Source organism: Hippocampus bargibanti, linkage group LG09, assembly GCF_051943395.1.
Source record: "Hippocampus bargibanti isolate YZ-2025 linkage group LG09, ASM5194339v1, whole genome shotgun sequence".
Taxonomy (NCBI): Eukaryota; Metazoa; Chordata; class Actinopteri; order Syngnathiformes; family Syngnathidae; genus Hippocampus; species Hippocampus bargibanti.
Window position 1 is genome coordinate 18,449,192 of NC_142742.1, and position 24,901 is coordinate 18,474,092.

General features: G+C 42.1%; 1 protein-coding gene across 1 annotated transcript; it reads right to left on the bottom strand.

Moving 5' to 3' along the window:
* Positions 1-8,063: 8,063 nt before the first annotated feature.
* fbxo33 (F-box protein 33) lies at positions 8,064-23,174 on the bottom strand. Its single transcript, XM_089004403.1, has 6 exons — positions 22,204-23,174; positions 16,340-16,450; positions 14,307-14,467; positions 12,479-12,687; positions 11,252-11,549; positions 8,064-9,011 (listed from the first exon to the last, which is right to left on the bottom strand). Exons 1-6 carry the CDS (start codon positions 22,629-22,631, stop codon positions 8,746-8,748), a joined length of 1,473 nt encoding a protein of 490 aa, XP_088860529.1. The 5' UTR covers positions 22,632-23,174; the 3' UTR covers positions 8,064-8,745.
* Between the last annotated feature and the right edge of the window lie 1,727 nt (positions 23,175-24,901).

A 24,901-nucleotide genomic window follows, 5' to 3' on the forward strand; every position in this document is an offset into this window, starting at 1 on the left:
GTCCAACTACGGCCCGCGGGCCAACTGCGGCCCGCAGTCCATTTTTAATTGGCCCGCAAGAAATTTTATATACAGAATGGAATATGGCCCGCACTTCTAAGTTTTAACACCAGGGGGAGCTACTGTTGATCAAGGCAGTTGCTCCACCAAAAAGGCCAATCCCAGAAGAAATTTACCTGTTACTAAACATGGCAGAACTAAACAAGCGAAAGGTAGGAAGTGAGTGCAGAAAACTTCAGACACGGTGGGAGAGTGAATATTTCTTCACAGAATTCAAGGGGAAGTGTGTCTGTTTGATCTGCACTGAAACGGTGGCAGTTATGAAAGATTATAATACACGACGTCATTACGAGACCAAACATCAGGCCTATGCATCCTACACTGGTGCTGAGCGAGAGCAGAAAGTAAAGCAAATGGTAGCTAAACTGCAGGGTCAGCAACAGTATTTTTTGCGTGCTCAAAAAGTCCAGGAAAAGGCTACAATAGCCAGCTATGAGGTCGCCCAACTCATCGCAAGACACGGCAAGCCTTTTTCAGACGGAGACCTCATAAAACACTGCCTCGTTAAAGTCGCCGAAATAATGTGCCCGGAGAAAGTGCAGGACTTCAACAACGTCAGCATGCCCAGAAATAGTTGCGCGACGCATTGAAGACTTGTCAGCCAACGTTAAACTGCAACTGTCTGATAAAGCTTGTGCTTTTGATTTTTACTCCATCGCATGCGATGAAAGCACTGATGCCACAGACACCGCACAGCTGCTAATTTATTAGCGGGGAGTGGACGAGAACTTTGGAGTTCCAGAGGAGCTGCTCGATCTTAAGAGTCCGAAAGGCACAACAACGGGTATGGATATTTTTGAAGCTGTGTCAGACTCAATTGACAAAATGGGACTTAAATGGGACAAGCTGTGTGGAGTTACAACAGATGGGGCTCCAGCTATGGCAGGTGCTCATAAAGGAATGGCGTTTATGATGTGCGCTAAGGTGAAAAAGACTGAAGGTGAGGCTGTTAAAATGCACTGTATTGTTCACCAAGAAGCCCTTTGTGCCAAGACAGTCAATCTTGGAGATGTAATGAACACAGTTGTGAAAACTGTCAACATAATCCGAGCAAGAGGGCTGTACCACAGAGAATTTCAGGCTTTCCTTTCTGATGTGGATGCTGAATATGGGAATCTACTCTACCACTCGGATGTGCGCTGGCTAAGCCGCGGCGCCGTGCTGAAGCGTTTTTACTCCCTGAGGTCAGAAATTGACCAGTTTTTAAAAGAGAAGGATCGACCTCTTCATGAGCTGAGTGACCCTCTATGGTTGGCAGACCTAGCATTTTTAGTTGATCTTACTCATCATTTAACCACCCTGAACAAGAGCCTACAAGGGAAAGATCAGCTTGTACCACAACTTTATGCGCAGATGAAAGCATTTTGTGTGAAGCTCAATCTCTTTAAGACACAACTGCGCAACTTCAACGTTGTGCACTTCCCCACACTGTCCGAGATCAGAACTGTGTATCCACAGGCCAACCTTTCAGCTAAAAACGGGAAACATGTGTCTGTGATTGATTACATGTCTCGAAACAGAATTCAGACAGCGCTTCCTGGATTTTTCTGTCATTGATAAAGAAATCAAGCTATTCTCGACTCCTTTCTCAGTGGATGCCGAAGAACTGGAAGAAAATCTGCAATTAGAACTCATCGAAATCCAGTGTGATGATGTTCTGAAGAATCAACATCAGCAGCTTTCCCTCCCCGAGTTCTACCGGCGCTTGGAAAAGGAAACGTTTACTATGAGACGCAACGCGAAAAGAATGATCAGTCTATTTGGCTCAACATACATATGTGAGCAAACATTTTCTCTGTTAACACAAAAGCAGAATGAGAACCAAAATGACCGACAGCCATCTCCATGATGTCCTTCGCATTGCAACCACTAAGTTTACTGCAGACCTGCCAGCCATCCTTCGGTCCAAAGCGCAGCATCACTGCTCCCACTGAGTGCAACTTTAGGTGAGTAAAAAAATCTATTCAACAGTACCCGTGTGTTAATAAGCATGCATATGTAGGTTCACGTGCGACAAATATCAATAATGCGCATCAATTCTGTCACAACCCTGCCCCTGTTAACGCAGAGTACACACTGCACAAGCGAAGTCAGCTGATCTCATCTGATGCGGATTTGCTCCTTGATCAAGTGACATTTGCCTGGATTCTTGGCACGAGCGGCATCGGATCAGCACCGCAGCTGGATGGCCCGATTTACATACCCACCGCAGCTGATACTCACAGAATAATTTACTAAAATTAAAGGCAGTCCCGTTATTAAGTCCAGTTCAGTCTGTTAATGTTGATAACCGTGTCAAACGAACGATAATAGGTGCGTTGCTAAGCCTAATAACTTCAATAACAAGCTTGAAATTTACCCGTGCCATTTTACCCTTTATTCTTTTTTCTCTGTAGTGTAAATCTTCTGTCTAAAGAAGAAATCTGAGGCTGCTGTTCTGAGAATGAGCTACCAAAACCCTTTCTGAATAAATCAATAAAGATCCATTTGGAAAGCTGATATGAAGGCAGTTTTGTCTTTAATTATATTCAACAATATAACATATTTGACCACTTTTAATAGATTTTTCTAACTTAAATACACTAAAGTTAAGGCTATATACCTAATTTATAGTAAGTGGCCCGGCCCCTCCTGTATTTTTATGTATGTGGCCCTCAGTGAAAAAAAGTTTGGACACCCCTGAGCTAGAGTCACCAACAAGAAAGGTAAACATCTTGTTGGTCTTGCTGGGTTGCTTCAGCTCCGTTGGTCGAGCTAGTTGCCCCGTGACCAAAGGTTTAGTTGTTTTGTTTTGCTGCTGTGGTTTGCTTGTGGGTGACACCAGCAAGACGGGAAACAAAAACAACAAAACCAAATGGGGCTTTTTTATGCCAGACTAATCAGAACAAGTTGCATGAACATCTTTGTAAACACACCTGCTTCAGTGGACCTATGTATCGATGCAAAAATATATATTCATATAGTTATATCTCTATCACATTTACATGTAGGCTTGAAATGTTGGCTTGAGCTCTTGTGTCAGTGAGATGTCCTCAGAGTCACCCATGTTGGAATGATATTTCCATCACATTCCGAGCCGCAAATCGCTTTTCACCGTAGACACCTCAACACTTGAGACAAAGTTGATGACGCGCTTCATCGAATACATTTCTAACCATGCACGGCGTGGCCAAGAGGCCAGAAAACCTCCAGTTCCAGCCTGGTGAAGGAATGTGACTGCTTTGAATAGCTGCTTTTAATTTCGTACTGGTACACATCATCACAATGCAGCATTTTACCCTGACTAAGATGCTACATTCTGCCCCAAATGGACTTCTTGGACAAAGTGCTTTGTACCTTTGTTGTTCCCCTTGCCTTGACAATCACTCTTTGCACTTAAGAGTTGAATAAAAACACGGCGCAAACACAATAGTTATAGTCTAAGGCTTTAAAATAAATACGTCTGTCCAAGCTGAGCAATGATAGTATTATTATGAAGTAAATAAATGCTGGATTCTAATAGCCTCCTCCCAAAAAACAACTAAAAATAGAACTTGTGTAAGTCCACTAGTATTCATCAAGTTCAAACAAATTAAAACAGCAGCCCACAACAATGGAATATTTTTTTAACTCTCCCATGTGCTCTGCTTGCTTTCTTCATTTTACTCTTAACAACAAAAGCTCCAAACATTCTTGAGACACTCTTACAAGTGCAGTAACGAATAGTCTTACAGGGAAAACCTTGCAAGCAAGAAACCCTACAATGACTCTGCAAAAGAAAAACGCAAATAAATACAATGTAAACTTAAAAAGCAAAACTACTGGACCAGCCTGCTGCCAGTGTATGTGACAATATGGGCACTTCAGATGTCATTTACACGTTTTTCTCCATTATGGTCTTTGGCAGCAATAACATCACCGTTGTGACTACTATTCCCGTTTCATGAGCAAACTTGCAAACTGGAGACCTGAGCGCTTTTTTAATCCCTCCTTGTAGATAACGGATTGTACCCTGAGAGCGACTTGCTTCTCTTCCGGCACCCAGCTGCATGACACACGCGGTTGACTGAGCATTAGCAAGCTTAATGACACTTTATACACACAAGCACAAAACATTTACTATTATATTTGTATTATACCTACTATCAATGAGGCAGCTATTTGAAACTAAATATATCTTCCGGTGTGTGCGGAATTGTTTTCTATCTTAGAATACCTCTACGTGACAACACAGGATTGATGACAGAAATAGCCTGTTTTGTTGGAGTATTTTTTTCCCCAACAATGTTTTAGGGAAAAAAAGAACAAAAACTGAATATACGACAAACAGGTTCTCAAATTAAAAACCCTACGACATTCATTATATCATATTTGAAGTTGCTCTAATTCTTGGCAATGACTGCGAGAAAAGTGATGAGTATTCTCAGTATACTTCAGTATCAGTATACAGAGGAAATCTACCTCGTATACTGATACCTCAGTATCAGTATACAGAGGAAATACAAAAGTCCATGGCAGGTCCAAGTGTATATGTTGGAAGTCCATCCATCCATCCATTTTCCGTACCGCTTATTCCTCATTAGGGTCGCGGGGGTGCTGGAGCCTATCTCAGCTGTCTTCGGGCACAAGGCGGGGGACACCCTGAATTGGTTGCCAGCCAATCGCAGGGCACACAAAGACGTACCACAGTCACTCTCACACTCACACCTATGGACAATTTGGAGTGGTCAATCTGCCTGCCATGCATGTTTTTGGAGTGTGGGAGGAAACCGGAGGACCCGGAGAAAACGCACGCGGGTCCGGGGAGAACATGCAAACTCCACACAGGGAGGCCGGACCGGGACGCGAACCGGCAACCTCTGCACTGTGAAGCCGGTGTACTAACCACTCCACTACCAGGCCGGGCTGGAAGTTGATACGACTATTTATATATGCACATTCTAAAACATTCAATGTTTACAGATAAGTCATAACACAAAAAATTGAGATTGCTGTGTGAAATAAAGATGTACTTTATAAATGTAAAAATTGCTTTTAATTCCCCATCCTGAGTTCACCCGGTAAGAACACTCAAACTGCCAAATACAAATACTCATCCATCCATGTTATGGTCAACAGGGATTTTGCTGCTCGTGCTCAGCTCTATTTAGTATTCACAAGCTTCTCAATTCAGAAGCCCCCCAAAAAAATCTTGATACCCAATGTACGACAATCCTGAGAGATGGACCGAAGAATAAGATTATCATGGCGGAACCATCATGGTCCCATTATCAAAATTATTGACAGCCCGTATCTCAATCATTACCCAAACAAGCGACAGCACATCTGCCCACACACCTATTGCAGAAAACTCTACCACATTAACGTATCTTAATATGAATCTTCATATTAGGCAATGTGAGCCACGATGGGTACACGATTCAGGCTGCTAAAGCCATCTGGGAGGGAAACTCACCGCCGAGCCGCGAGAGTGGCTGCCTTTCAAGCAGCTCATGTATTTTGTTTCTCTACTTTCATTCCTTTCATCACTTTGCTGCTGTGAAATGTAAACTTCCCCACTGCGAGACTAATAAAGGCAAATCCAATCCAATCCAATTCAAAACTCTTTTCTCAGTGAAATCACCTACAACCAATGGGGTCACGCAGTCAAAAAAAAATCGTAATGTAAACAACAGTGCCGGATATTACTGTCATTACAGATATACTCGCCCTGGAAAACTCATCTTGCACAACATACACATTTCTTGGATTTGCCAGGGGCTATAACAGACATTGTGCAGTGTGGGATGCAAGCTTAATACACTTCAACTTATGATCATGGTGCTTTCATGGTGGAGGAACGATCACGACACGATACGCATTGCCCCAAAACAGGACTACATTCAGTTTTGACACGAGTAGGTCATCCCTTCACACAGACTCCCAAACACTCCACAGTTGGCGTTACTTCCATCTACTGGTGACAGAGTCTTCCAAAATAATAATAATAGTACATTTAATTTCTAAGCGCCTTTCAAAACTCTCAAGGACACTTGACAGTCACTGGATTTTTTTTTTTTTGTGCGGGTGAGTGAGCAGCGGCAGCCATTCGCGCCAGCGTTCACTCTACCCGGAAGTCTTCTGTCTTGAACCGAATGCATTGAAAACAAATGTATGCTGAGGTTCGCTGAGAAATCCACCAAAAATGGAGTGTTTGTCTGATCAAAAAAAAAAGCGGAGCAATCAAAACCACTTCCAGCAAACGGGGATGGTCTGCAAGGCAACTGTGACTCAAGAGGATATTCAAAGTAAAAAGAACATCTGTGAGAACTGTGATTGTTACCACACAACCTTATAACACATAAGAGTACCTTTTTTCTTTTTCCTCAAACAAGAGTTCGTTCGACAATGCTCAACTTTTTTTTGTCTTAATCCGCTCAGGATTGTACTGCAAAATAAGCTATTGTGAAAACTCTTTGGAAATTCCGCTGCACACACACAACAATTGTCTGATTGTCGAACAGACACACCTAATTGCACTCAGGGCATCATTTTCTTTGACTTAATCACAAAAGTGTCATGAATGCTGGGTTTCCTCAGACAAAGCTGCACCCACTCTGGAAAAGCAGGTGATAGTATTTCAACATTGTTATAAAGCTTTGACTTGAGATAAATCTTGTCAGAGAGCAACGTATTTCCCAATCGCTGATGTGGGGAAGCAATAAACCTTTCTATGCAACATGTTGTGCTTTGCTATTCATTCATCATGTGCTTGCTGTTATGGAGCTTTTCTCTTGCTCCCATAGCAGCACATACAAAGACCCACTTAAAGGTTAACCGAAACCATTTTTTTGTTTCCTAACTGACATCAGAAAAGCGTTTTATAGCCTCTAAAATACCCAACACACGCAGGCTGATATTTTTAGTCAAATGCAAAACACCAATAAAAATGACTTAGTGTCCCAAAACTACTTCAAAATGACCTCAGAAAGTTTGTTTCAGAAGGTCCCGCCCCCTTGTTTGTGACATCACGCCAGGACGTCTTGCCTTGCTCGAGAATCAAAACAATGGCTTCAGATTCCGAGAATATGCCTTCTTGTTACTCATCCAGTTATGAATATGATTCCAATAATTCTGAAGAGGAAAGCATAAATGTTTGTAATCAATTAAAGAAGTCCTTCCGTCTCATTTTGAGGCGTCTGGACTCCAATGTATGCACAAGATGGCACCCAAGCTCCGTTGGAAATGGGCTGATTTGTCTGCTGGCAATTTGTGTCAACTAGTATCAAATAGTAGTCTTAGTGCAACTCACAACAATTCACCATCGCGTTATTCATGTTTTATCCTTCTAATTTCGCCATCAACATGAAGTTTTCAGACCAAACAAAGTACCCAAAATGCATTGTGTCGCTTTCTCGGTCAGGGGCGTTCCTAACGTGACGCCACGTCAGGCATCGCCATCAACTCAAAAACAAGACTTCCTGAATATTCAGCACGAGTCTTAAAACATAAAATCTAGCTATATGCCGTGGAATCTTTGTAAAATACGCTCAAATTATGGACACAACTTGTCAGGAGCCGTCGGTTGTCCTTAAAGGATAAGGGTCTTGATCAAGCACACATAACCAAGCAAATTAGAAAGAAAAGGGTATAACTGTCTGCTGATCACAAATTAAAAACTTAGTAGGCTCTCTCAGATGTGAATCTTTGCTATGAGCACCTACCGGAAGACACGACTGGAAAGGTTAAATCTATGTCGTTAGGGTGAAAGGTGTGCTGCAGGCAAAGTAATACCAAAAATTTCCATGACACCACCTTTGAAGTTGACCAATGTCCTCAGAGAACAATCACCTGGGGAAGCGTGGCATGGACAACACTATGCTAAGAACTATTCAATAGCCACAGTGATTTTATTAGTATTATAATTTGTGTGTGTGTGTGTGTATATATATATATATATATATATATATATATATATATATATATATATATATATATATATATATATATATATATATATATATATATATATATATATATATATATAATTTATTCACGTAGTAAATGGCTGCTAGCCGGGAAGTGATCAGTATATTAGCAACTTCTGTCAGAGCAGATAAACAACAAAGCAAGGTAAAAAAAAATCTGAATAAAACCTTGAAAAACTAAAGCAAATTCGCTTGGATCTGAGCACACATACAAAGTATGTTCCCACTAACATATTCATCGATCATCTTCCACGTCCTGTGCAGGAGCAGGATATAGAAGGTATCTTAAAATGTAAGAAGGTATCTTAAAATGTAACAACATCCAGTGGCTCTGTGGTTTATGACATGTGCCGGGAAATGGCAAAATGTTTCGTGCCATTGAACAAGACCAGGCCGGAAAGGGCCTCACTGATTGACCCATTCCAAAGCCCACAACTTGAATTGCTGCGACCATTACAACAGCGAATGCATCAGACTATTAAAACGTTAGTATTGAACTTTCAGTTTGAAGGTGAAGACCCCCAAATTTGAAAGGGTATCAGAAATCTGTACGGAAACGATTGTATTTGCTTTGTATGTTAAAGTCAAATGTTGCACGGACAGCATGATTCGTCCTGGTTTGCCTTGGTTAAAATCGAGATTAGATTGGTGGAGTGTGGTGAGCGCTGATGTACACTCAGTTAGTCTGGCTTGGCCTTGTTGGAGCTCAGGCTGGTTTTCAGGATTTGCTAATCCTTGCCTAAATGCCCATGCAGAAGGCATGCAGCTCTTGATGGAAGTGCTGGGTGGGCTCCATCAAAACAAGACTGTCATCCAAACATGGCTGCCACACCCTGCCGAGACCCAGCGAGACCTCTTTGATCATGTTATCAATTGGATCGCCCTCCACATACAACGGCTGGTCCGGGTCAAAGTCGATGCTCTCGTCAGACACAGTCAGGACACGAAGGCTGGATCCTCGCAGTCGAGAGATTGCCACCAAATTATGAGACCATACGGTGTAGCCTGCAATGAGCAAAGGAGAGACATGTTGGACAAAATGTGCAGAGTTTTCGAAAATATAGTAAAGTCTCGTTATATCGATATCGGATATATCGATATTCCCGGTTATATCGATACTATTTCTATGCACGCACGGAGAAAATTACATGCAAACAGGGTCGGATATATCGATAGTCCCGGTTATATCGATATTTTTTCGGACTCCCTTGAATATCGATATAACGAGACTTTACTGTATGTTATTTCTTCCATTTGTGCTATCAGAAACCGGTATTACCCCATCACAACTCGAAAACATTCAGTATAACATTTTTTGTTAAACTAAAACAACCAACCAAAAAATTATAAATTGAGTTAGTATTTTTATTTTGTATTTGTCCATCACGGCTATCTGGTTTCTCGTACCCAAAATTTATGTTTTGTGGTGCACATGCGTCCAGATCAGGGGTCGGGAACCTAACCTATGGCTCTTTTGATGATTGCATATGGCTCGCCGATAAAACGAAATACATATTCTCGTTTTTTCGGCGTTCATTTCCTGTTGGGGCTGCAGTTGGCGGAAAGCGCAATTTTGATTGGATGATACTGGCCATAATGTTGAAACAGGTAAACGGCCCTTTAAATCAGCCCAGACGACTACACTTCAGCTTGAATGCACCGGAGCATTCGCCTTTGAGGAGTGAAAATGTTCTGATTCTAATTTGGAATGAAACAATTCCATCGATGAAACAGTCGAATGTCAGTGACATTTTAACAAGCCCCATGTTAACGTTAGAATCAATATACTTCTGCGAGAAATAAATTGCAGATACCAAATGTGGAAGCTTATAAGCCGTGTGCAGGCTAGCAAGCAGTAACTTCGCCTATAGACCCGATCGTTTGGCTGGATATTTACCAATCACGAGGAACGGAATTCCATTCATGTTAACGGTGAGTACTGTCACAAAGTTATTTTAAATAATACATTCTGACATTTTGTTGAAAAGTGGTCGCGCATTCGTGCGTTTTGCGTGCGTGTTTGCGTGTGTGTGCGCCTGCGCGTGGCTCTCACTGAAAAACATTTCTAAATATTGTACTTTTATGGCTCTCTTAGTCAAAAAGGTTCCTGACCCCTGGTCTAGATCTTTGTACAACAAATCCGATTCCAGTAGTCCCTTTGATGTTCAGAAAAGATTTTGAAACTCACATGATGAAGACCAACAATTCCAAAATGTGACTTCTCAAACACTTGTGGTGCACGTTCTTCTGAAAGGCTTGCATGTTTTGCACAACACCCCAATCTACCTGACTCGGCATTGTTTTGATACACAAGGTTCGTTTAGGTTATTGCATGGGGATGCACCGATACTACTTGTTCAGCGACAACTTCTTTCCAGTCATAACTTGTCATGGTTTTTATTTTAACATCAATCGCAGTTGCTGTTTCGCCTTTGACCTTCATGGTGTACACCAAGCGTTTCAAACTATTTTTTTTTTTGACGCAGGCCACATTTATAGTTAATGTTTTCTCTCGGGGGCCGTTATGAATTTGGGGATGTCATTAAAATGTTTAATCCCCTCCACATATTACACACAGAGCGCACAACAAATTAATGAATAACTAATTTTCAAATCTGAAGTCAAGAATAATGACTTATTGCGTTTTAAATACAACAATTTGAAATGTTGTTTGGAACTTTAGCAAGCATCACCGAATTTCACAAGTTTGATTTGCTTTCGCGGGCGGAGTAAAATGATGTGGTGGAACAGATTTGGCCCCCACGCCTTGACTTTGATACGAGTGGTGTACGCCAAATGTAAAATACAGTTTTAAACCATGGTACAAACAGTTTATAAAATATTTTTGCAATGTTGTTGTTACTATGTTGGCCTGTTTAAAACACAGGTACATCAAAAATTCTTTGTTTAATATTGTTTATTATTTCTATGTTTATTAATTTATAGACATGGACAAATAGGTTTATTGGGTTGTTTTTGGCAAGCTTGCATATCAAAGATTTAGGCCTTTTCCTCTTCAAAGACATGTCCAAAGTTCCAAAAATAAACCCAGGCCAAATTTGTGCTTAAACTACGAGAATGAAAGTGTGGACAGATTAATATTTTTTCTTGTAAATAAGACTATGTTATTTTGATTGTACATTTATTAACACAAATCTTTATAAATAAATAAAATAAAATAAATATTTTATTCTGTTATGATTATAATTATAATAAGCTTGATTTCTTTGGTGCATTGAACTCACCATGAATTATAAGCACAGTCAGTTGAGTACACCTCCAAGCCAAGAGGACCAATGGATCTTCATTCCGATTGACACTGAGGTCCGGGAAGTCGGGATCATCCCTCAGTAAAAGAAAGTGCGTCAGCGTTTTGTTGTATTGCTGAGCGATGAGTTCCAGGGTGGCGTCGGTCACTAGTGTGTTATAACTGTCCAAGTGGATGCGCTCCAGTGGAAGGCTTGGCTTGAGCACTCGATGGAGCTCTGAGCTGCTGACCTCCACGACCATGATGTACACTCGCAGGTTGGCACTCACTCGTACCTGGAGGCCCACAGGCACGTTTTAGTGATGTCTCCAACTTTCTCAAACAGCATTCCTTACAGAGTACAGTGGGGTGTAAAGGGGTTTGTTCCACTTTCTGGTTTCTGAAGTTGATCATTGTCAAAAATGTAAATGTTAATCACAGAAAACACAAGCGAATAGAAGTTTCCAAATGACTTATCATAGAAATCTGGACGATATTCCCTTTAACGCAGCTCGATCTAGTGGATGGAACCACAGCCAGGACTCTATATATAAAGCTGGATTGTAGTATTGCATTTCCTTTAGAATATCTCCATCTAGTGAATGGAGAGCACAACCGTGGCCTTCATTGTAGCTTGTATTCATTCTTTGCACCTTAAAATGCACTGTTCTCTACATATGAAAACTGTTTTAAAAGACACAATCCACTGAAGGTGTTGATTATACTGTGAAGTGCCTTAGAGTGTGGAATATACAGTACATTGTTTGTCATCTGCTAGTAAATTTCTTTCGATCATGGCAAGAGAGTCAGCATTTGAGGAACTTTTGCCATACTACTTTTTGCCATACTTCGCTTTATCAGGCAGGCAGCAAGTTATATAGTAATTGATACCAGCTGTGGAAGAATGAGCTAAACAATTAATTCAGGTAGGATAAACCACAATTTTGGGGAGGGGTGGGATCCCTTTTTCAAACAAGGCCATGTCGGTTTGAATTACTACTCTCATCCTTAATAGTAAAAACCTTAACGTCAAAAATGCATTATGTGTTCGCTTGACATTTTTGACTCACAACTACCAGTACTTTGTTTTATGATGGGAATATGATAACATATTTAGTTTGACACCACCACCCATCCCCCCAATTTGTTTTTTTTTAAACCAGGAAGGGAGCAAACTGTACTGTAGACTGCTTGTAATTGAGGTTGGGATGGGCTTTTGCTTTACCAGTGCCTTCCAATCATCATCTGTGGCTGTCTCTTCTAAAGACTTGACCTCCAGCGTGGTGCCATTGAGTATCAAGGAGAGACGATGCAGCGGAGTGCGGTGGGGCGATGCCAACAGACTACAAAGCTCAGAAGTCAGATTAGAGAAATCAAGAGCCAGAGAATGAAGAGAAGACAGACGGTCCAACTCGGATGGTGAGATAAGTGGACCTACAGAGAGTGGAAAAGTTGTCGGTTAGTTTCTTATGATATTATCACAATGGTGCAGCTGTATCCCTGCACGAGACATGTGCACGAATCGGTGTTGACTGAAATTGAGATGTGAAATGAAAATTTTTGGATTGGTCTGAGAATGAGTCATAGCATATTGGTGTCACAGGAATGCTTGGAAGGCAGCGTGAATGATACACACTCCTCAAGGCCCTACACCCGCAAGTGTTTGTACACATCTGGGAATGTTTACCATGTTATGAGTCTATTTCATTTTGTAGCTTATTCCTCATTATATTCGGGCACGAGGCGGGGGACATCCTGAATTGGTTGCCAGCCAACTGAGCATTATATTAAACCTAATAAATCAATCAATAAAGTCCATCTCGGCAGTGCATCAATGCCTTTATCATGAGTTCACTGTTGGCTTCTCCCATTGTGGAAGCATGAATGGAGTTTGCAAACTTGCACACTGGACTGGAGATTGCTTAGTATTGCACAAGCCAGCTTGTACAACAGAATATGGCTTGAAGTAAAACTTGACCAAAAGTGGAAAAAGACCGTGCATCGTGTCTTTGGCCAGTGTGCGATGACAGATCCTGGATGTTAAGTAAGTTTGAAATTATTCGATCTGTGGTAGAAGTCACCAAAAAGCTCTCCGGTGACGAGGCCCCAGGGGTGGATGAGATTCGCCCGGAGTTCCTAAAGGCTCTGAATGTTGTGGGGCTCTCTTAGCTGACACACCTCTGCAACATCAAGTGGTCAATGGGGAGAGTGCCTCTTGATTGACAGACCAGGGTGGTGGTCCCCCTTTTTTTAAAAAGGGGGGACCGAAGGGTGTGTTCCAACTACAGAGGGATCACATTCCTTAGCCTCCCTGGTAAGGTCTATCCAGTGGTTCTAGAGGGGCGGGTCCGTCGGAAAAACAAGCCCGGATACAAGCGACCGAATGAGCTTTCTCCGTAGGGTCCCTTAGAGATAAGGTGACAAGCTCGGTCATCCGGGAGGGGCTCTGAGTCGAGCCGCTTCACCTCCACATAGAGAAGAGCCAGATGAGGTGGCTCAGGCATCTGATTAGGATGCCCCCTGGACACCTCCCTGGTGAGGTGTTCCAAGCATGCCCCACTGGTAGGAGACCCCCGGGGATAAGCCAGGACACGCTGGAGAGACTAAGTCTCCCAGTTGGCCTGGGAACGCCTTGGGATCCGCCAGGATGAGCTGGAAGAAGTGGCTGGAGAGAGGGAAGTCTGTGCTTCCCTACTGAAGCTGCTGCCCCAGTGACCCGACCCCGGGAAAAGCGGCAGAAGATGAATGGATGGATGGAAAACCTTTGGTAGGTTGAGACAGCTGCATGTTATCCATGTACAAAATACTGTACATACATATAAAAAGTACATATGAGGCTTGGTAGAGCGCATTGGATGACATGTGGTGTAGATAAAAGCTATACAAGTGCACTCCACTATGGCATTATTGTCATGGTGGACATGGACATTTTTGAGACGATTAGGAGGTATTCTTCAGCTGAAATACCATTACAATGGATTTGATGTTTATGCAAAGGCAGATGAAGCCTAAGAGTCTTCTGTACACAAAGGCAGAGTGACAATCATACATACCAGGTTGGTGGTCCAGCAAACTGAGGTGCTGCAGGGTCTCAGAGGAAGGATTCGATAGGCATGCTAAGGAGGAAGGAGTCACCAGACCAAGCATGAAGCTACACGACAACCACCTAAGCTGCCTGCTGTGAGACAACAACTCCCCGAACAAACGCTGTATCCTGCAGCAAAAAGAAGGGGGGGGGGAATGAAAAATGCTCCTATAAATAGCTTCTCATGAATACAAAAAAGATGCTAGAATAAATTCCAGCACCATAAGAGAGCAAGAAAAAAAACACAAACAATGCTAGGATAAGTTTTACAACAGAGATTTGATTCACGTTTGTTTTGGCCAAGCTTTTACGTCGGGTGCCCTTCCTCACAACCCTCTGTATTTATCCAGGCTTGGGACCGGCACAAGAAGACACTGGCGTATGTCCCCTTGTGGCTACAGAACAAAATACTCTATGAACTTAATAAAGATGAAGATGCTCAGGCAAAGGCTCCCAAACACAAAATGGTCCTCGGCACAGCAACATTCAAAAAAGCAAAACTATACTCACCGTTTAATGACAATGCTCTGATCTTACTATGAAATGGGCATCTCTTTTTTACGACACGGGTGTCGTAATTTCCGGACTATCAGCCGCGACTTTTGTCACAAGCTTTCAACCCTGTGGCTTATGCAATGATGCGGCTAATTTGTGCACTTTTTCTCAGCAAGAGTGAGACAGGGCAAATATATGTGCCGAGGAAGACGCAAGTTGAAGGTAACTCTGCGTGTGAATCGTGCATTTAAAGGGGCCCTCTAAGTTGAATGGGAGGTTTGGATGACCATCGGTGAGAAATCGGTTACCAAAACTGGCCGGATGCAAATGGCAACTTTTGCACAAGTCTGCCAGTGGCTCCTGACAGCGTGGAGCAGTGTGAAAAAAAAAATCAACCATCATCAACGGGTTTTGAAAAGCTGCGTGACGGAGAAGACAGCACAAGTCGGGAGTGACTTTACCTCAGGATGAATGTGACACTTACAGCGACAACACAAGAGGGAATGAGAGAGTGTGTGGCGAGGAATATCTGACGCTATTCCAATCCGACACCCAGGAGGAAGATTTCCATGGTTTCACTGCACAGGAGGATGATGAGGACAGTTCTCAATGACTTGGGATGTTTTTGTAACCAGACATTATTGAGTGCTAACGTGTTGCTGCTATCTTACTGCTGTGTCTCAGTGACTTTTACCAGCAGTTTTTTTACCAGCCCTACTAGGGCTGTGTTACAACCGTGTTGCTGCTGTGTTACTGCCACGTTACAGGCACTGATTTGAAAGAAAAGTTAAGGTATATTATTAAAACTTTGAAATCCTTTTCTGTGTACTGTCTTTCTTTATGAATATCTCATGTTTCAATTTGGGCACAAAAATTTTTTTTTGAAATGATTTAGCATGGTCTCCCCTTTTTTGAAAGTGCGACAAGCTGGCATTTGAACAGGGGTTTATCTGTTTTCTACCTGCACATGGCATTTCCCAGCTATAGCCTTTGAGATTATGAGATTATGGTCAGTAAGTAGTTTTGCTTTATTCAAATATTGTGTCTCATTTTCCAGTGCTATTGACATATTATATTATCCTTGCTGTCATTGCCTTTTTATCAAGCATCTTCATCTTTATTAAGTTCATAGAGCTACTTGTTCTGTAGCCACAAGGGGACACATGGCAGTGTCTTCTTGTGCCGGTCCCAAGCCCGGATAAATACAGAGGGTTATGTCAGTAAGGGCATCAGACATAAAAGCTTGGCCAAAACAAACATGCGAATCAAACGTCTGAAGATGGAGGACACTGATTCACTGTGGCGACCCGTGACGGGAAAGGCCGAAAGGAAAAGAAGAAGCCTTTGAGAGTAATTGTGTTGGAGGAAAGGTTTGAGACAAAAAGATAATGAATAGACCTTTGACAGTTCTTGAAATGGCATACCCTGTATATGGTCTCTGAGGTTGGATAAAATTAATAAATTGTCATATCTTAAATTCTTTTGTCTGAAATACAAAAGCCTTACTCTTTGATTTTCTTGTTGCCCTCATGAATCTGGTATAGGTTGGAGTTGTCCAAAAGTCCCTCCTGTTGGAGAATACATGTGTCGGCATATAGACGCAGCTTCTGCAGGTTCCTAAGAGAAAATGTTGCCAAACAGAAAAGACAGTGACTCGGCTTGCCAAAAACAGAAATTGAGGATTTTGAAAGGAGGCACAAACATTTGTTGTCATCTCGGTTGCCATTTTGCAGTCTCTACACAAACATTTACAATGGTTTTCTACTGTCCATGCCACAGCATTGGGTTGACGTACTGCTACTCGCCACTCTGTTGGTTCACGCCTACAACATCTTTGTACTTAAACAATGACCAGTGAGACACCATGCATGCGACAATCACTTTGCCTTATGCACGATACATTTAAAGAGCCACAAAAATGGACACGCAAACACATTTGTGCCTTTTCATCGACAATATCAGAGGTCTCAATATAACGACTTTTGCTGTGTTACTTTTGCTTAAATGACAACCAACGTCACTTTGTTTTTTTAACTGACATCAGAAAAACGTTTTTTTGCAACCAAAATACCCAAAAAACGCAGTATGATATTTTTAGTCAAATGCAAAACACCAATAAAAATGACTTTAAAGTGTCCAAAATCTGCAAGAAATTGAGCTGCGAATTGGCCATTTTCAGAAAGTCCTGCCCCCAGTTCGTGACGTCACGCCAAGACGTCTTGCATTGCTAGTGAATCAAAACAATGGCTTCAGATTCGGAGAAGATGCTTTCTTGTTCCACATCCAGTGATGAATATGATTCAAATAGTTCTGAAGAGGAAAGCATACATGTTTGCAATCGATTAAAGAATTTATTTGTGCCAATTTGAGGCAACATTGGGGGAAAATCTCTCCCCAAAAAAGAGGCACAAAATGGTGACCTCCTGTGGCCACCTCCGTTTCCACAGGCTGATAAATTCCTTATATGGAGCTTGGACGCCCTCTTCTGGCCTCCTGGTGGCTTTTGGGTGCAACACGAGGTCCCCAGACCAAACAAGTACAGCAAAATACATTGACGTGATGGAAGGACCGCTACAATGTGTCTTTTTTAAGGTAAAGGGCGGTCCTTTAGTGACGTCACGTACGGACTCGTCACCAACTCAAAAACAAGACTTCCTGAATATTCAGCGCGAGTCTTAAAACGTAAAATATAGCTATACGCGGTGGAATTTTTGCAAAATACGCTCAGTAGAAGTCATTTGAAGCCATTTTACAAATTATGGACACAAGTTGTCCGGAGACGTCGGTTGTCCTTTAAGTTTGGGCACTGAGTCTAGGGAATCAACCCCCCCAAATAAATGCCATGTCTCAATACAACATTTCTAATAAAATGTTAATAAGCAAAAGAGATCACAAGACGGATAGAACTTAAAGGAGAACCGACATCACTTTTGTGTTTCCTAGCTGACATCAGAAAAACGTTTTATAGCATCTAAAATACCCAAAACATGCAGGATGATGTTTTTAGTCAAATCCAAAACACCAATAAAAATGACTTAAAGTGTCTAAAAACTACTTCAATTTGAAACCAGAAGTGGCCAGTTTCAGAAGGTCCCGCCCCCTCATTCGTGGTGTCACGCCAAGACAAGACGACTTGCCTTGCTCGAGAATCAAAACAATGGCTTCAGATGCGGAGAAAATGCTTTCTTGTTACTCATCCAGTTATGAATATGATTCAAATAGTTCTAAGAGGAAAGCATACATGTTTGCAATCGATTAAAGAATTTATTTTGTGTCAATTTGAGGCATCTGGAGAGAAACGTAGCACCCACAAGATGGCGACAAAGCTCCGTGGAAAGAGGCTGATTTTTCACCTTGGCATTTTTGTCAGCGAATATCAAATAATTGTTCGGTGTAACACACAATGATTCACCATCGTGTTATGTGTTTTCCTTCTAATTTCGCCATCAACACGGATCAACACGAAGTTTTCAGACCAAACAAAGTACCGCAAAATGCATCGAGGTGATGAAAGGACTGCGACAGTATGTCCTTTCTCGGTCAGGGGTGTTCCTTCCGTGACGTCAGGACTCGTACCAACTCAAAAAAAAGACTTCCCGAATATTCAGCGCGAGTCTTAAAACGTAAAATACAGCCAGTGGAATCTTTGTAAAATACGCTCAGTAGAAGTTATTTGAAGCGATTTTTACAAATTATGGACACAACTTGTCCGGAGGCGACGGTTGTCCTTTAAGAGTACTGTTTTTGATGATCTCGCTCTCACTCCATCTCGGAGCCTCGATTAAGAACACAGGGAACTTGAGTGAAGTCACAATCGGGTCAGGAAGACAATAAAATGTGTTGAATGCCAACATTGTAGCACCAATATCAACTAAACCAAGGGTGTCAAACACATTTTTTTGCCACAGGCCACATTGTAGTTGTGGTTTCCTCTCGGGGGCCGTTATGAATTCAGGGAAGCCATGAGAATGTTTTCCATCCCCTCCACATATTACTCAAGAGTGCCCCAAAAATTAATGAATAACTAGTTTTAAAAGTTGAATTAAAAAATAATGACTTATTGTGGTTTACATGGGACAATTTGAAATTTGGGTTTGGACTTTAGCAAGCATCGTAGGAATTTCCAAGTTTGATTTGCTTTTGCGGGCTGAATAAAATGATGTGGCGGGCCTTGACTTGGACACCTGTGAACCTAACAGTGGGTCAACTCAAATGGAAATAACCCAAAAAGCTTTTCAGACAGAGGGTGCTCTGTACTATCAGGCGGATGGAATAGGAACAACAGTACTGGCTGCGGTGGCGCTACGCATCCACTAGATCAGGGTCAGGAACCTATGTGTCGCGAGCCATATATAGCTCTTTTGATGATTGCATCTGGCTCACAGATGAAACAAAATATTATCACTTGTTTAATGTATTCATCGATCGATTTTTTTTCACTGTTCATTTCCTGTTCGGAATGCAGTTGGCTCCAGGAGCAATTGATTGGATGATACTGGTTTTGGTGAGCATTGCTGTGGAATCAGGTGACACCCCCTTTTGAATCAGCCTGCTCCATCATGAGCTCAAAGCTCATCATTTGAGGAATAAAATGGTGAAAAGAAAAAAATGACAAGTATTGTACACTTTAGGACAAATAGTTTTGACTTTATGGCGAGAATAAGCCCTGTGGTGTGTCTGATTAGCAATGACAAAATACCATTAATGAAACGGTCGAATGTCAGCGGCACTTTGACATGTTCCATCCAACATTCACATCAAAATACTGTGCGCAGGGTGCAAGATACCCAGCATCAACTCCACGTATGGACCGGTCAAGATGACTTTCATTCCGATAGTTTTGCTGGATTTTTAGCAATTGTGAGGAATGGAAAACCATTCTCATTAATGGTAATATCATACGTTTATTTGAAGTTGCTTTAAGTTGCTTGAGTTAAACGAGTTACCGTAATAAAGTGTATGTTTTAAACAAAACTAACACCACAACTCTATTTCAGAGCTGCAACAACAACTAGCATTTATTCCAGAGTAAATTTTTAAACTACCTCATGAGCAAGGTTAAATTTGCTCCAGTTTCAGCTGTTTTCAGGGACTACACCATGTAACTTTGTACGTGTGAACGCGCTACCTGGGCAGCCGAAGTAAATGTGATGTGAACACCCCTATAATTGTGGCAGAGTTTCAAGTCTAAACAGTTTGTGCCCCCTGGCAAAGTTGGTGCCAGAGTTTGGCCCAACAAATAATTGGGGCCATTTTAAGCACCAGTTTCAAGCACCAAAGCTGAAGCCCTGGTGTGAATCTGGGCACTGGGCCCGACCGAACTCGTACTAGCACAGGCGTGGTGGAAAATGACATTGTTCTCTGGAATTCACTTCCACCTAACATCCGAAATATTGACTTCCTCCCTATTTTCAAATCCCATCTCAAAACCCATCTGTTTAAAATTGCTTTCAATGTCTTGTTCTATCTGCTATTTTATTATTTATCATTTTACTTTGGTTTTATTTTTTTTGTGCTTTTTTATTGTAAAGTGTCCTTGGGTGTTTTGAAAGACGCTTGAAATTTAATGTATTATTATAGTAAAACAGAATTGGCTTTTGGTTTTATTAAATACAGTAAAGTCTCGTTATATCGATATTCTCTGGAGTCTGAAAAAATATCGATATAACCGGACTATCGATATATCTGATCCTGCGGCATGTAAATTTTATCCTTGCGTTCATAGAAATACAGTAAAGTCTCGTTATATCGATATTCAAGGGAGTCCGAAAAAATATCGATACAACCGGGACTATCGATATATCCGACCCTGTTTGCATGTAATTTTCTCAGTGCGTGCATAGAAATAGTATCGATATAACCGGGACTATCGATATATCCGATATCGATATAACGAGACTTTACTGTAGTATCGTAATAAGCAGTACTATCGATATAACCGATATCAATATAATGAGACTTTACTGTATTTGGTTAATTAGCGACATTAAATTTATGATAAACAATATTTTAAAATATGTAGGAAATTTGATTCTATAATTTATATATGTATATGAGCTGTAATGTAGACTTTGAAGTCCTGTTTATGATGTAATATAGGGAAAGACATGCCCATTTCATGGTAAGATTAGAGCATTGTCATCAAATGGTGAGTATAGTTTTTGCTTTTTTGAATGTTGCTGTGCCGATGACCATTTTGTGTTTGGGAGCCTTTTACTGAGCGAGTTGCTTGTTCTGTAGCCACAAGGGGACACAAGTCTTCTTGTGCCGGTCCCAAGCCCGGATAAATACAGAGGGTTGTGTCAGGAAGGGCATCCGACGTAAAAAGCTGGGCCAAAACAAACATGTGTATCATACGTCTGAAGATGGAGGTTACTGATTCGCTGTGGCGACCCCTTGAAGGGAAAAGCCGAAAGGAAAAGAAGAAGATTCTGTTTAAAAGGGTATAAAGAGTTTGGTGTTTCTCTTTATTCGTAAATTGGTTCATTGTCAGATGTCCCAGGCAAGTGACACACAGACGAAATGTGTCCAAGAGCTTGATCGTAGCGTGGAGTCGAGCAAGTCATGTTGCTGTGATGTGATCTCCGTCCGACGCCCAGGGTGGGCCGGGCCTATGCGGGTCTCTGCGAGTCCCTGTGTCTGTGTGAGTCCGATCTCTCTGTCCCGCGAAGGCTACTTATATCCACATGTGCATGCGTGGGAAATGCGTCAGGCTGAGACGCACTTGAAAGACATTAAATGTTCCTTTGAAAAGCGCACTTCAAAGGCGTACACACGTCGGCGTCGCGGTGCGCACCGCGTGTGACGCCACACGTACACCTCTCCGCAAAACTGCTTGTTTGGTAGTTTCTCAATATTTATTTACACTTGATTCTCACCCGTACGTAGGTGAGATGTGTAACTGGCTTGATCTGTACAACTAAACAAATAGCTAAGTACATCTGTCCATAATCATTGCATTATACTGTAGATTGAATGTTTTGAATGTGCGACATGGCTGATGTCAGCAGGTCAAGCCCTCAAAGCCGTTTGTATGGCCCTGCGTTCTATCTGCCGGTAGGACATACACTTCAAGCCCCACAATAAAGCGAACAGTAAGCAATGTTTGGTAAACGTCAGCAGGAAATAATGTCCTGTATAGGCCAGTTCTAGTAGTCCAGTGTTGCAATGATTGGTTTCAACAGCTATAAACACACGCCACAGTCGCCAGTATTGTATTACGTAACTCCGAGTCTAGTGTAACCATGTTATGCTAATCGCGCCACAGCTGCTTGCAAAGACTATATAGAGTTCAACGCGTTCTTCACATATCAGACAATATGTATTCTCAAATTGTCCAAAAACTAAAAATATGTTAAGTTTTAGCTAACCTGTTGTTGCGAATATTGGTGAGCACACACAATGCCTGGTCGATGTAGGTTGCCATTGCTTCTCTCCATCGCTTGGATGGCTGATGGTCGTTGTCCGGACTTGGGGCTAAGTTCACTCTCGTGGAGGGCGGCTCGTTGTTGAAGGAACTGGGGCTGACTTCTGCGGGAGCAAGCTCGAGCTGCAGTTCGCGCACGAAAGCGCCGAACTTCCGCATGAGGAACTCTAACCTCGAAGACTCCTCGGAGGTTGTCCCGCCGCCAATCCGGAGTTTGAGTTCGGTCCACAGGGCGGGATAGAACAGACACTCCCTCCATCGCGAACAAACGGCCGAGGCCCGCAGCTTGTCTCGGTCGGAGAGAAAGGAGAAGATGTGGACGATTAGTTCACTGGGTAAAGCCATGGCCCCAACACTACCGCACAGAGCCATGGCAATCAACGACGCAGTTTAAAGGAAAGCAAGGGGATCTTGAACAGCGTTGGGCTCACTAGAGTTTGGTGCCGCAATGCAAGCTATCAGCACCGTTCTACTCGAGCTTAAAACAAACTGCTTCCCAGTTTTGCCTTCAATAGTATCGGACCGCACCACTTCCCTGAGCTACAGGGGAACAAGATACCAATAGGTACACTGCAGCCTGCATAAACTTGAAGATTATTTAATTGCTATTTTCTAAACGTGTTGATGTGTGAACTGTATTTTCATAGCACCGTTGCCGGTCGGGTACTCTATGTCGGTGGCGCACGGAAATAATGGTTTCTCCCAATATGCTCTTATTTTTGCCATATCCACTGATATCGGGAGGGGGCAGTGTGTCTTGTTTGGAAATCTTTGACCATGTGATATTTATTTTGAAGCTGAGTCATTCTCAGGCACACCCCCTTCGCCCCTGCCATCTGGTAGGCGATGACAAAATCACTGTCCCATTAGACACTTTTCGAATTAAATGAGACATATTATGCCATAGGTTGGCATTCAAATTTGTATGAAGCGATCCATTGCATGATTTTGGAATGTCAGATGAAACTGAAGGATGTGTAGAAAACCCACGCGGGAGGCGAGAACATGCAAACCCCACACAGGAGGGCCGTAGCAAAAATCAATCAATCAATCAATCAGTCAATCAATCCATCAACCAATCAATCAACCAATCTATCCATCCATCAATCAATCAATCAACCAAACAATCAACCAACCAACCAATCAACTAAACAATCAACCAACCTATATACCTACCGATCGACCTATCCATCCATCCATCCATCCATCCATCCATCCATCCATCCATCCAGCTGTACGAACCAGTAGTTGAGTGGTCAGCACGCCGACTTCACAGTTGTGGGTTCAAATCCCACTCTGACCTCACTCTGTGCACTTTGCATGTTCTCCCCATGCCCCTCGTAGCAGTTTTATGGCAGACTGATGGAACATTTTGTCCCGAAGTGTGAGTGTGAGAGCAGATTGGTTTGTCTCTGTGTGCCCTGCGATTTACTGGCACCCCCGCGATCCTCATAACGATGATAGCAATCCATAGGATGAATGGATAAATATTTGCAAGTCAAAATATTTTTACTCCACATTGGGAGCTACACGCTTCCGTAGAGTAAAATCTTGCACACATATGATTAGTTTCAACATGCATGCGAACCAACGCAACACTTATGTTGCACGTCAGTGTATGTTGATTTACACTATATTGGATTACCGGTAGCCTTTATTCATCTCGCTGTGGAGAAATTTACATTTCACAGCAGCAAAGTTATGGAAGGAAAACGAAAGGAAAGGAAAATGTAGGAAAAAACAAAATATAGCAGCTGCAAGAAAGGCAGCCACTCTTGCGGCGCCATCTTGAAGACAAAAGAATAAAAAAAAGAATAACAAAATAATAGGACAACACAAAGACACAGTCAATCAATCTCAAGCACTTTCCGTACCTTTTTTTGTATGAAGTAGTTCTAGATGAAAGAGGAGACGCTCATGAGAGAGGATATTATTTAATAACAGACACGGGACGTGACATTATCATTTATAAACCACTCGACGACCAAGTTACATTGTATGTAGTCTGGTGCACGCCTAATTCGAGCTGTCTTTTGGCACTCGGCGGTGGACACCCTGAATTGGTTGCCAGCCAATCAAAAGGCACACAGAGACAAACAACTATCCGCTCTCGCACTCTTACCAAGGAACGATTTAGAGGGTTCAATGAGTCTGTCATGCATGTTATGTTTTTGGGAAGTGGGAGGACACTGGAGGACACCAAGGAAACCCACACAGGCAGGGGAGAACATCCGAACTCCACACAGGGAGGCCGGAGCGGGATTTGAACTCACGACATATGCACTATACAGAGAGGGTCCGGAAAGAGGAATATTTTCCCAAGTCTTGCACCTGCTATGTGAGTCTTCACTTTACCCAGGATTAAAAACTCGTCAAGTCTTTTGTAAAATCATCATTGTCACATGCAGCACCTCCACCTTTCATATGTATACTTAGATGATCCACATTTTTATCTCTGGTGGGAGGCTAAGTGACCCACCCAGATGATACATTTATAATAAATTAATCTTTACTGAGTTTGCTTCATGTAACTCAGATGCACGTCAGCAACTAAACACTTGGTGGTGATAGTGCTCCTTTAATTGGGATACTGTACAGCACCATTTGAGTTGGAGATTGTATGTTGGAAATTCATGCAGTAT